The 12954-nt window shown below is 47.0% G+C and overlaps 1 protein-coding gene across 2 annotated transcripts in view; it reads left to right on the top strand.

Moving 5' to 3' along the window:
• Positions 1-1517: 1517 nt before the first annotated feature.
• The window catches only part of SSR1 (signal sequence receptor subunit 1), a 33238-nt gene continuing 21801 nt past the window's right edge, over positions 1518-12954 (top strand). The window contains exons 1-5 of one of the 2 annotated variants that reach the window (XM_047797766.1): positions 1518-1692; positions 4239-4351; positions 8565-8652; positions 10182-10444; positions 12566-12642. In XM_047797766.1, coding sequence (XP_047653722.1) covers positions 1614-1692; positions 4239-4351; positions 8565-8652; positions 10182-10444; positions 12566-12642 — 620 coding nt within the window. In that variant the 5' untranslated portion in view covers positions 1518-1613. The remainder of the gene's footprint in view (positions 1693-4238; positions 4352-8564; positions 8653-10181; positions 10445-12565; positions 12643-12954) is intronic. The other variant, XM_047797765.1, reaches the window with a different exon arrangement.

Below are 12954 nucleotides of genomic sequence, written 5' to 3'. Positions count from 1 at the left end.
TCTACAGGAAAAAGCGAGCCAGGGAGACAGCCCTGGTCCAGGGGCAAGAAGGGTGATACTCAGTACACAGCATGATTACAGGTACCACTTCTATTGCAGTCTTCCGGGTGCTGGGCGAGAGCTGCGAGTTAAATAGAAGGATGTGTTTGTCAGAAGACCTGTCAGCCATCAGGAACTCAGAGCAGGTCTGATTTGAAACTCATGGAAAAGAAAGTGCCTCTAAGTTGGGGAGGAAGATTCTTGCCAGGCCGAGAGAGAACTTGGCAAAGTTCAGCTGCATCAAGCGTGTGTCGGAGTCTTGATGACTTGAGCACAGAGTGGCAGCTTTGGCCGCCAGCCGTGCAGAGGCAAGGAGGCAGCACCTAAGTGGGAGGAGGCCCTCTCAAGGAGTCCCTCCAGTCCTGCCCAGTGCAAGTGCAGCTGTGGCGACACTGGCAGCACAGTGGAGTGGAGCTGAGTTGGTTCAGCTCAGCACTGTCGGGTTGTGACTTTAGCAGACAATTAGACGGTGCCAGCAGCAGCCACAAGCTGCCTTTCCAGGGGATCCCGCGGCAGGGAAGCCTTGAGCAGAGCCAGTGCAGGAGAACACCAGGTGTCCCGGGACCCTGGAGCACAGGGTCTGCAGTGGAACTGCCAGGGTCAAATCTTGCATCTGCGACTGACTAGCTCTTAAGCCTTGGGTAAGTTACTAAACTTTCTGTGTCTCAGTTTTCTTCTCAGTAAATAATATCCAGCTCCTAAGGATTTTCAGAGATTAAATGACAGGGATTGGCAATAGTAAGCTTACTTACGAATGTTAGCTTACTTCATCATCCATATGACCTCTCATGCGGGTCCAGTTCAACAGTGCCTGAAATTCACATTATTTAATTGCATGACCTGCCAGATTACTGGCAGCAACCCGAAGTCCATGCAAGAGAGAAGGAAAATGAAGGAAACTGTCCAGCCTCTGCTGCCTCCATTATGCATTTCCCAGGGCTTACTCTATTCCAGGCACTGTTCCAGGTGACTTGGAACTCTGGAATTGTCAGGTAGCAATGTGAGAACTGTCACTAACTGTGCATGAGCGTGTCCGCGGGGCGGGGACGACGAGATTTTCCAATGAGTATTTTTTAATGCTCTGTGACTTTTTAAAATAATTGTATATTCCAAAATATATGTTTGCTTTTCAATGCCACACAAGGCGGTTTATGTTCCTTTGGCACTACTATTTAAAATTATACAAAGACTTCATCGCGCCGGGCCCCCAGGCATACAGTCATTCAAATACAGTAACTACTAACGACGCTAATTAATTGGGAAGGCGCGAGGGCAGAGCCAGAGGCAAAGCACAGGTGTCCAACCCGCTATCACGGAGGGAGGCGAACTCTCGCGGGAATCTCGGAGGCCCTAGCAACCGGCCACGTGACCTCCGGGGCCCTTGAGCGAGGAGCCAGGAGCCGAGCAGCCACGTTGGCGGCGTTCCTGCGCCGGGGAGGGGGCGTGGCGAAGGCCCTGCGTGGTACGTGCCCCGCCCCGCCCCCGCCAGGAGCCCGGATGAAGAGTAACGCCATTACCGCCGGGGCGGCCGAGCGCACTTGCGGAAGGAGCCTGGACGCCGGACCGGCCGCGCCATGAGGTCCCTCCCCCGCCTGCTGCTGCTTCTCCTGCTCGTATTCCCCGCCACCCTCCTGCTCCGAGGCGGCCCCGGGGGTGAGGCGAAGGGGAGTGTGTGGCGGGGCTCGGCCGGGTGGGAAACGCCGCCACCGCAGGCGTGAAGCTGGAAGCGGCCCCTGGGTCGCGCGTCCCGCTCGCCGGCCTCCCTCCGCGACCCCGACCCCGACCCCGACCCCGGGCCGCCGTGGGGCGCCCGCCTCCTGCGCGCGAGTGCGGGGCGGTGCCGGCGACCTTGCTCGGGCTCGCGGCGTGGCCGGGCCCCGCGGCCGGAGGAGGGGGCGAGGGGCGGCGGGCAGGCTGCGCCCGGGCGCCGCGTCCCCTGGGGCCCCAGTCGGCCCCGCTCCACCCCTCCCGGCGCTGGGCTGACGTGTCTTTAGCTGCCACGCCGGGAGTCGTCCTCCATTCATTTGCTGAAACCCTAGTTTTCTGCGCGCCTAAACTCTCGGAGCCGCCGTCCTTCTGGCCCCGACCCGGCGCATCGGCACGTCCCTCGGCGTGACAGCCCAGCGGGGGTCTTGATTTCACGAAAATCCGCCTCCTCGCCCGCCTGCCCAGCCCTCCTCGCAGGCCGGCTGAAGGATCCCTGGGGAAAGGCATTATTGGAGCCCCCCCCCATCTTTTTTCTCTTTTTCTGTTAACTTATTTTTTTGTTGTTTTGTGGAAGCATCGCATTGTCTTGAAAAAAACGTAATCTACTTCGAGCTTTGCGGTCTTTATTTGGGTTTATCCTTCCAACAGTTAACCTGGTGTGAAAATAGCTCAGAACGTTAAAAATGTGGACACTTGGGTTCCTGCCTGGGTTCTACCCTGAACTTCGATTTTCTTTGTGAAATTGAGTCCGACTCAGTGATGGCTAGAATTCGTTTTATTCCATGAGTTTAAGCAAGTTGTGTGGCAGAATGAGTGATAGTGCCAGGTATCCACGAGCTTTTTTGGTAAAGAAAAGTGAACCGACTGGCTTCTATTCAGTGGATAGAAAACCAGGTGGGAGAATTAACCAAAACTGTTAATTCATTTGCAAGTTTAAAGAGGGATTTGCTTGCTGGTCGTTGCTTTCATTTTCTTTCAGAAAATTTGGTAATTGTACTTGTCTAGAATCTAGACTATATTTTTTCAGGCTTTAGAACATTTTCTTAAGAAAGATCAATTCACTATCTAAATTTAACTAGAAACCTTTGAACGTTTTTGTGCCAAATGGCCTTTCTTAAAATATTTTCTCTTATTTTTTCCAACAGAATTGTTAGACTTAATTGTTACCGGTTAGCATTAAAATAGACTGTTCAGTAACTGTAGGGTGAAAGCTATTGTATATATTGAGAAGTTTGAAATAAAGTACTTAAATTATTGTGTCAGACATAAGTATTATTCTTACTGGTTTTAGAAATTGAAAGTTATGTAAGTTATGAATTCTTTAAAATTTTGCAGTAAGAACTCAAAGGAAGTGGGAAGGACTTAAAATGCAGGGTCCTTAATGTATAGTGTTTCTCCTGGATATTACAGCGTGTTCATGCTTCCTTTCCCATATTTTTTTTCTCTCCTGAATTGCCACATCATCATTCTTTCTGAGAAATGTTGGAAATGTCACTAGAACTTTGAAATTTCTTGAGGGTCTTGCCTGAAATAGACTTAATGTGACATATCTAGAGTACTTTTGCCCATAAAATTATGATTTATAATTTCTTGGCATTATAATTATGTTTAACTTTCACTTTGATGTTAAGTGTAGAGGAGATAAAAAGTATCTTTAAACATGTTTGAAGCTGTATGCAGAAATAAGTGCATGCTTTCTCAGATGTCAACCCTGGATACCAATGTAGTTTATTTATTTATTTTTTTTATTTTATTTTATTTTATAATTTTTTTTTATTTTTAGGGCCACACCCCTGGCATATGGAGGTTCCCAGGCTAGGGGGCGAATCAGAGCTCTAGCTAGCCGCCTACACCACAGCCACAGCAGCACCAGATCCTTAACCCACTGTGCAAGGCCAGGGATCAAACCTGCGCCTCATAGATGCTAGTCAGATTCGTTTCTGCTGAGCCATAACGGGAACTCCACCAGTGTAGTTTTTTACTAAACCGAGTGTGTTTTATCTGAGCTGTTTTTACCATGGATGTCACACATGATATTTGTTCCAGGGAATTACATGCTATCAAGTACGAAGAGTTTGGAGCTGTAGTGAACTCTGATAGCAGTGATTCTTACCTAGAAATTTAGATTGCTATTTTCTTTTAGACCTAAATTTTTTCGTTGTTGTTTTTTACTTTCCATAATTTCCTTAACAAAATTGCTTGAATTTCTTTATTTTTGGCTTTAAGACATCTTTAGTTTTAGCAGTTCGTTTTTCCAGCTGTTAGGTGCTTTTTGTAATTTAACAGCATTTCCCATTAAAATTAACATGCAGTTGATAAGACTGCTAGTAAGATGAAATCATAGACTGTTCTTAGATGCATTGTAATTTCTCTCGAGTGAACTGGGAGATTGAGTTATTGTGAGGGAACATTTTCGTTGCCTATACCTGAGTTTTAAAAACATTGGTATTCCAGACTAAAGGTTAACTACCTGTTCTGTGTTTTATTGTTAGGCTCCTTAGCAGTGGCTCAGGACCTTACAGAAGATGAAGAAACAGTGGAAGATTCTATAATTGAAGATGAAGATGATGAAGCAGAGGTGGAAGAGGATGAACCCACCGACTTGGTCAGTGCTCTCATCTGTTTAATGCATGAATAGAATATAGCTAGAGCTTACCCCTTTACAGACGGACTTGGTGTTAAAATTCTTTCAGAGATTCAGTACTGGGATCCAAATGCATTGAAGTTGGGAGAACAGGGCCAGTCATTGAGGATGGCTCATAAGTGTTTTCTGGCACAAGGAGGGAGCCGTGAAATGAAAAACAATTCAGAATGATATGAGCAGAGTCAGGGTACAGTGTAGTGGGACCCCTGGACCATTTGTCGGTGGGTTAGGGACACAGACTGCTTAGCTTTCCGACCCCGGAGAGCTCAGCTCTCTGAGTCCTAGGTTCCCTCTCTCTCTTTCCTTCACTCAATGGGCAAGTATTTGTCGCGTTCCTGCTCTGGGCCGGGCACTGTTCTGGAAGCACGGGTGAGCAGACAGGATGCTCTCTCTGCTCTCGTGTGGTTTTCTGTTCCTGGGACGATGTGTATGCGTTCTGGTGGCGGGCCGTGAGGCGCAGGCAGGAAGGATGTCTAAGACGGGTTCCGTGGAAAGGCGGAGGCGTGGGGAAGGTGTCTGAGAAACCTCTAGCTCTGAGACTTTTACTATTATACTGTAGCATGACAGGAAGAACCTTGGGCTGGAATCAGGATTATTGCAGCATGCTTCTAGCTAATTTTATTTTCTTTCTCCTCTCTCGGACTTCCGTGATTTATCCTATGCAGAATTTTTTTTAGCCACTTTTAAACTCCACAATCAATTGTCTGAGACGTCTTAGCAGCATCATTGCCTTTGATGTCAGAAAATGAAGGCCGTCAAGTGTGAGCTGTCACATTTTCTACATTCTGCTTCTGATTATTTATTCACCCGTCTTTTCTACGTCTCTCCTTTACAGTGAGTCATCCTTGGTCTCTTCTGAGGCTGGCCCTCCAGCCGCCTTCTCTCACACATCCTACGGGGTCCTGTCTGTTACTCTTTCTTCCGGTAACTTCAAGCATTGATCCTTCTCAGTGATTTGATTCTGTTAAGCTGTAAACGTGCTTCCTCTCTGCTCTGTGCTCCTCTACCTCAGGGTTTACATGTTTTGTTTTCTTTTTTCTTTTTCTTTTTTTGTCTTTTTTGCTATTTCTTGGGCCACTCCTGCGACATATGGAGGTTCCCAGGCTAGGGGTTGAATCGGAGCTGTAGCTGCCGGCCTACACCAGAGCCACAGCAACACGGGATCCGAGCCGCGTCTGCGACCTATACCACAGCTCACGGCAACGCCGGATCGTTAACCCACTGAGCAAGGGCAGGGACCGAACCCGCAACCTCATGGTTCCTAGTCGGATTCGTTAACCACTGCGCCACGACGGGAACTCCTCTTTTTTCTTTTTTTTTTTAAGCAAAAAAAATTTTTTTTTTTTTTTTTTTTTAAACAAGCTCTTTAGGGCCGCACCTGCAGCATATGGAGGTTCCCAGGCTAGGGGTCGAATCGGAGCTGTAGCCACTGGCCTACACCACAGCTCACAGCAATGCCAGATCCTTAACCCACTGAGTGAGGCCAGGGATTGAACCCACAACCTAATGGTTCCTAGTTGGACTGGTTTCCGCCGCGCTACAGCGGGAGCTCTCACATGTTTTCTTTTTACCAGCAGGCTTGTTGAAGGGTGAACTATAGGGTTTTCTCTTCTGCTCCTTTCAAGTTTGTTCTCTGATGGTGGTTGGTGTGTATCTAGTAAAACTCTTCTTGCCGAGACACCAGTGACTTAAGTGCCAGATTCCTGGCCTGTTCTCCCTCGTTTCCCTGCTTGTCCCCTGTAGCATCGGAGGGGCACCCCTTCTCGAGCTCCCCGCATGGGCTTCTGGGGCGCCTTCCTCCTTGGTTTGCTGTGTTCGGTGCCTGCTGCTTCATCTCGCTCACCTTCTCTTGCTCCACTCACTCCCTCAATGCTGATGACACCTGTGGTTTTAAGGACCGTGACCTTCCACTGATCACTTCCGGGCTCGTCTCTAACCCTCCCTGCCTGAGGGCCAGACCTCTGTCTCCAGCTCTTTGCAGGGGAGCACGTCTGGATAGTCCATAAGTACCCCGAGTTTTACGTGTCCAAGCGGACTGGCACTTCCCGTCCATCTTACCCTCATGAGTACTTCCTGCTTTGATGCGGCTCCAGAGCTTCACGCTTTTACCTGCTTGCCTTCATTTCTTCGTATTCCACAACCTATCAGTCAAATCTGAGGTATGATTGTTCTTTAACAGTTTCTCAGGTTTATCTTCTTTTTCTTAACAGTTTGTTTCTACCTTCTGTCTCTGATCTCTTTTCCAGCTTGTGGGACTGTCTTTCCAAAAGTAGGAAACCAGGTATCAAAAGATATTTATTTATTGCTTTTTAGGGCTGCACCTGTAGTATACGAAGGTTCCCAGGCTAGGGGGTCAAATCGGAGCTACCAACTGCTACACCACAGCCACAGCAACGCTGGATCTGAGCCTTGTCTGCAGCCTACACCACAGCTCACGCCAGCGCCGGATCCTTAACCCACTGAGCGAGGCCAGGACTCGAACTTGCATCCTCATGGATGCTAGTCAGATTCGTTTCCACTGAGCCACAAAAGAAACTCCCTCATTAAAGATATTTTAAATATAAGTTATACTTTGCTCAGTCAACGAACATATGTTTTGAGTACCTTGTCTTAAGCATGTGAGCTGGGTACAGGAAATTTTTAAAATGTAAGACAGTCTTTGCTTCCGAGAGGTCTGTTGGGAGAGGGTGTATAAATGAAAAGTTAAATGCCAGTAAAGCAGCAGTGCCCTTAAGCATCTCCATTTTTTAAGGGCCTGGACACCTCAGGTACATCGGTATCTGTGATTCTCTCTAACCCCGGGCAAGTGCTACACTGGGGTTTACAATTTTTATGTAATATTTGTTGACATTTTTAAAAACAACTTTATTGAAATGTAATTTATGTTTCATCATATTTGCTTGTTTTAAGTGTGCAATTCAGTGCTTACTAGTAAATGCACCAACCTGTGCGAGTCTATTGGAATTTTAGCACATTTCCACCCTAGTATTTCCCTGGTCACGTTCTTTTAAAAAACTATTTCTACCCCGTTGTGTGAGTTGTGGGATGACTTCTCACAGGGAAATTGTTTTGTTAATTAGGATGGAAAGCTTGATGATAACCAGGCCCTAGAACTGGGGCCAACACAGTGGGACTGCAGACCGGAGGCAGCCCTGCCCCGTCTTCTGTGCGGCGACTCTGGCTGCTTTCATGCTGCTGCCGCAGTTGAAGTGTTGCGACAGGGACCTCGTGGTTTCCAAAGCCAAAAATACTTGACACTGAGTTCTCGGGCCAGCACCTCCTCCAGTCAGAGTCTTGTTTCCTTCGCCCTTCTTTGGAGAGGGTGGGGGCTCATTGGGAGACCTTTTCTTTTCCTGGACAGAAGTATTTCTGGCCTTTAAGAAGGAAAATAAATGCCATCCATTTTAATTAAAAATTAAATGTCTCTTTGAAAAATACTGTTTTTAAACTTCTTTCAAACTTTACAGAAAATTTACCAACCCACACTCTAGAACCAAGGAATTCAAAGAGGTTCAGATACTGGCTTGGTCAGCATTTCCTGGGTGTATGTTAGAAATAGACTCTCAGGCTTTACCCTGGACCTGAGGCATAGCTGCAGGGGCTCGGGGGGTGGGGGGGTCGGATGCTCATTACTGGTTGCCTTTTTAGGGCCGCACCTGCTGCACATGGAAGTTCCCGGGCTAGTGGTTGAATCGGAGCTGTAGCTGCCGGATCCGTAACCTACTGAGTAAACCCAGGGATCTGAGCCACAACGGGAACCCCACATTACTAGTTGAGATGCACTGCTCTTGAAGATTTAGTTTAATTGATAATTCCATACTAATCCCAGCACAGCCTTGAAGCAGTATGTTTTGTCCCAAATCTTGTTTTTTGTTTTTTGGGGTTTTTTTGCCATTTCTCGGGCCGCTCCCATGGCATATGGAGGTTCCCAGGCTAGGGGTAGAATCGGAGCCACAGCCGCCGGCCTACACCACAGCCACAGCAACGCCGGATCCTTAACCCACTGAGCAAGGCCAGGAATTGCACCCGAAACCTCATGGTTCCTAGTCGGATTCGTTAACCACTGAGCCACGACGGGAACTCCCCAAATCTCATGAAGTCGTTACTCATGTGATGTGTGTGTGTCCCTGCCCCGACCCAGCCCGTGGTAACCTGTTCTTAATGGTTTTCTTAGGCTGAAGATAAAGAGGAAGAAGATGTATCTGGTGAACCTGAAGCTTCACCCAGTGCAGATACCACCATCCTGTTTGTGAAGGGAGAAGGTGAGAGAGGAGGTTGGGTTTAATTCAGTTAGAGGAAGTTTTTAAATGACAAGCTCACTTTGGGGGGAAGCGTTAGTAATGATTAAGTGAGGTCTTTATTTTGCAAGTATAGTGTAGACATATTTCAGGAGAAAATTGTCTTGTGTGTATGAATACCCCTATCTGTAAGGTTGCACTTCTTGCATTCAACCTAAGGGGGAAAATAAATGCTATCCATTTTAACTAGAAATTAAGTGTCCCTTTGAAATATACTGTTTTTAAACTTTTAAAACTGCGCAGTAAAGTAACCTTTTGAATGTAAACATTGGTGAGATATTCAGTCTTCACAATTAGGCTTTGCTTCGAGCTAACATTGCAGTAAAAGAAAATTAGCTCATGGCTTATGTTTATTGAGAGCTGGGCAGCAGGCACTATTCCCAATATTTTGTGGGCGTGTTTCAGTCCTGACAGTCCGTGCGTGTATTAGCTCCTCTCCCCTAAGAGGAGAGTTAGTTCTTGTTAAACAGAGGTTTGGGGAAGTTAGGACCTGCCCGGATGGACTCAGTGAACAGACTGTGAAGACAGGGTTCAGACCCGGGTCTGTGACTCCGGAGCCTGTGCTGTGATGAGTGAAACAGCTCTGTGGGCCACAGGATATTTACTCAGGACTTTGTGAGGTTACTCATTTTCTTGGTCTTCTCAAGCTCTGTTTTATTCCCATGTTCATTTCAACTCAGCACCGACAGAAAGTGTGATTTGATTGAGACACTTTTTTTTTCCCACTTAATTTTGTAGCTGCCTCCTTGGCTCTTCGAATTTGCATTTTGACTAATTGCTTAAATAGATGAGGAGTGCCCAGCTGGTTCTGTCACTTTCTAGCAGGTTACGGCTTCCGGATGAGCCTCTTAGATTAGATTTCTCCTTCTGTCATTCTCTCCATTGTCTGCACCGAGTCCGTACTGAGTGGAGGTGAAGGTGACTTCACCAAGTCCTGCAGCTCCACTGCAGGGTGATCTTAGCGCTGAAAGTACCCAGCTCCTCGTTTGATACATGACTTGGGAGTGATCTGGTCTGAAGTCGGGGTGCTCAGTTCAGCTCTTTTTTTTTTTTTTGGACCGCACCCTCAGCATGTGGAGGTTCCCAGGCTAAGGGTTGAATCGGAGCTGCAGCTTCTGGCCTACCCCACAGCCACAGCCGATTCAAGCCATGTCTGCAACCTACACCACAGCTCACGGCAATGCCAGATCCTTAACCCACTGAGCAAGGCAGGGGTCGAACCTGCAACCACATGGTTCCTAGTCATATTCGTTTCCGCTGCGCCACAATGGGAACTGTCAGTTCAGCTCTTAGGTTGGAATGCCAGCCTGCAGACAAGGGTTCCCACTTGTATGCAGACTCTGATCAGTTGCTGGTTGGTGGGTGATGGCTCTACCGAAAGGGGTTCTCAACCAGGTCCATGCGTAGCGGACGGGGGCCGAATCCATTGGTGATGTCGGCTTGTTTGTGCCCATTGAATGTTTCTAATCTTCCTGTCCCTTTTCGTTTCCTAGACTTTCCGGCAAATAACATTGTCAAGTTCCTGGTGGGCTTCACGAATAAGGGTACAGAAGACTTCATCGTTGAATCTCTGGACGCCTCCTTCCGTTATCCTCAAGACTACCAGTTTTACATCCAGAACTTCACGGCGCTTCCCCTGAACACTGTCGTGCCGCCGCAGAGACAGGCCACCTTTGAGTACTCCTTCATCCCTGCGGAGCCCATGGGCGGGCGGCCCTTTGGTCTGGTCATCAACCTCAACTACAAAGATCTGAACGTAAGGCCCTCTAAGCCTTTTTTTTTTTTTTTAAGGTTAGGGATGAATAGACAGTCGACGTTGTTGAATGAATATTCTTTTATTTATTTATTCAAGTGCCTTGTTGTGGCTGAGACTGATAGGCAGCAGGGAGGCCAAGATCAATTGCTCAGCTCTGTGTTCAAGTCTGTAATCCAGAAAAACAGGCAGCATCCAGCAGGAGCGATGCCTCCTAGAGCTGAGGGCAGGTGTAGGACAGTGCAAGTGACCCCAGCTGGATCTTGAGAGGAGAAGGAACAGTGAGCCACACAGTGGGATCTGCTGCTTAGATATGTATGTTGACTTTTGTACCTCTTTTTCTTGCTTGCATTTTGCCCCTTTTTGCTGCCTTTATTTGTACATATGAAGGACTTTCTGTGATTTTTTCCATCGTTTTATTTTATTTTTTTGCCTTTGTCTTTTTAGGGCTGCACCTGCAGCATATGGAGGTTCCCAGGTTAGGAATCTAATTGGAGCTGTTGCTGCCGGCCTACGCCACAGCCACACCAGATCCAAGCTGCATCTGCGACCTAACACCGCCGCTCACGGCAATGCCGGATCTTCAACCCGCTGAGCCAGGCCAGGGATCGAACCTGCACCCTCGTGGTTCCTAGTCTGATTCGTCTTTGCTGTGTTGCTGTGCCACAATGGAAGAACTCCTACTTTTCCATCATTTTATATACTTGTAGATAAGATACAACCAAATGTTTTTAGGGTATTAGTAAGGTTTATGGTTTATGAGAACCAAGTAGCCTGGTAGAGGTTCCCTTGTCCTTCTTAGAATATTTACTGTCTGCAGCACGTGTGTGTCCAGTGAGTGAATGCGGGAAGCCCAGTAGACTGACTGCTGGGACCTGGCCTCTGGATGCCAGCTGTTAGGTCCTCCTTCAAATGAGAGCACGTCTGAACCATTCCCATTTCAGAAGATTTTCAGGGAAGGAAGTTGCACCCTCTCTTGAAAGCTTACTCCACCTTTTCATTACGCTAGTGTCAGCATAGTTAGCTTAGGTCTGAGGTAAATTCCTTATGCTGAAATTGGGTTTTCTTTCTTTTATTTTTTTAAACTGCTTAGTGGAAGGTGAGGGGCTTTTCATCCTTATCTTCCAGGCAGTGTGTTAAGCCTTCTCAAGTTTAAGTTTAGTAACTTGAAGGATTATATGGTTCATCTTGTTTTCAAGCAGAATTAAACTTAATCCAACAAGCATATATATTGTTCCAGTTTCAGTTTGAACTGGGTTTGTTTCCTCTTGGAATTGTCAAGAGAGCAATGCTAAATGAAAGATCTTGGAATAAAACTTAAATCATTACAGTTCAGCAATAAGTGACAGTTTTGAAAAAGTACCACGTTCGTGCTTCACACCAAACACTGAACACAGCTGTGTATCGTTCCAGAGAGTCTCATGTATTTGAAAACTGAAATTGTGTTGAGGTGACAGGATTATTTTCGAGACCAGCACGGAAAGCTGTCTTTGGAAGTCACTAGTCATGGAGTGTAAATTGATTTCCAGTCCATTGTCCGCATGGAACATGAATTTGACTTCTGTTCACGCCTGGTTATTCAAACCATCTGACTGCAGCTGCTACTGTACGTTCCGTGCTCTTCATCTCCTTCTTGGAGGACTATGTAGAGCAGAAGCTACGACTTCTAGTTGAAGAGGATTCTGTGGACTTGGCTTTTTTCCTGCACATTTTATCCTGTTTTTACTTTACTTCCCTGGCTTCTCACGCCTTCTCCCACCCCATTCAAAGAAAGACAGTTGTTGCAAAGTTGGAGGCGTTTTTATTTTGTGGGGGAACAGATCATCATACTGTTGAGTCCCTGACGTTGAATTAGTGCTGTTCGTGGCCTTCGTTGTGTTTTACTGACCTAAGTGATGGGAAAGCTATAGTGTATTATTAGGGCAACAGTTTAAGAAATCTTGTAGGGGAGTTCCCTGGTGGCCTAGAGGTTAAGGATTCAGCATTGTCACTGCTTTGGGGTAGGTTCGATCCCTGGCCCGGGAACTTTGGCATGCCGTGGGTGTGGCCAAAAAAAAAAAAAATCTTGTGAGCTTTCATTCTTCCAATGCATTTCAGATTTTTGTGATTTGATTTTTTTAACAGGGCAATGTTTTCCAAGATGCTGTCTTCAATCAAACGGTTACAATTATCGAGAGAGAGGATGGGTTAGATGGAGAAACGTAAGTGAAAGCTGCAATTTGTAAATCTTTATCTCAAAAGGTAGGACTGGAAGGCTTGCTTCTGTCGTTTTTTTTTTTTTTTTTTCTTTTTGCTATTTCTTTGGGCCGCTCCTGCGGCATGTGGAGGTTCCCAGGCTAGGGGTCGAATCGGAGCTGTAGCCCCCGGCCTACGCCAGAGCCACAGCAATGCGGGATCCGAGCCGCATCTGCAACCTACACCACAGCTCACAGCAACTCCGGATCCTTAACCCACTGAGCAAGGGCAGGGACCGAACCCGCAACCTCATGGTTGCTAGTCGGATTCGTTAACCA

This window comes from Phacochoerus africanus, chromosome 9 (assembly GCF_016906955.1).
Source record: "Phacochoerus africanus isolate WHEZ1 chromosome 9, ROS_Pafr_v1, whole genome shotgun sequence".
Classification (NCBI taxonomy): domain Eukaryota; kingdom Metazoa; phylum Chordata; class Mammalia; order Artiodactyla; family Suidae; genus Phacochoerus; species Phacochoerus africanus.
The sequence above is the reverse complement of the archived record's forward strand: the minus strand, read 5'-3'. Positions and strand labels throughout refer to the sequence as shown.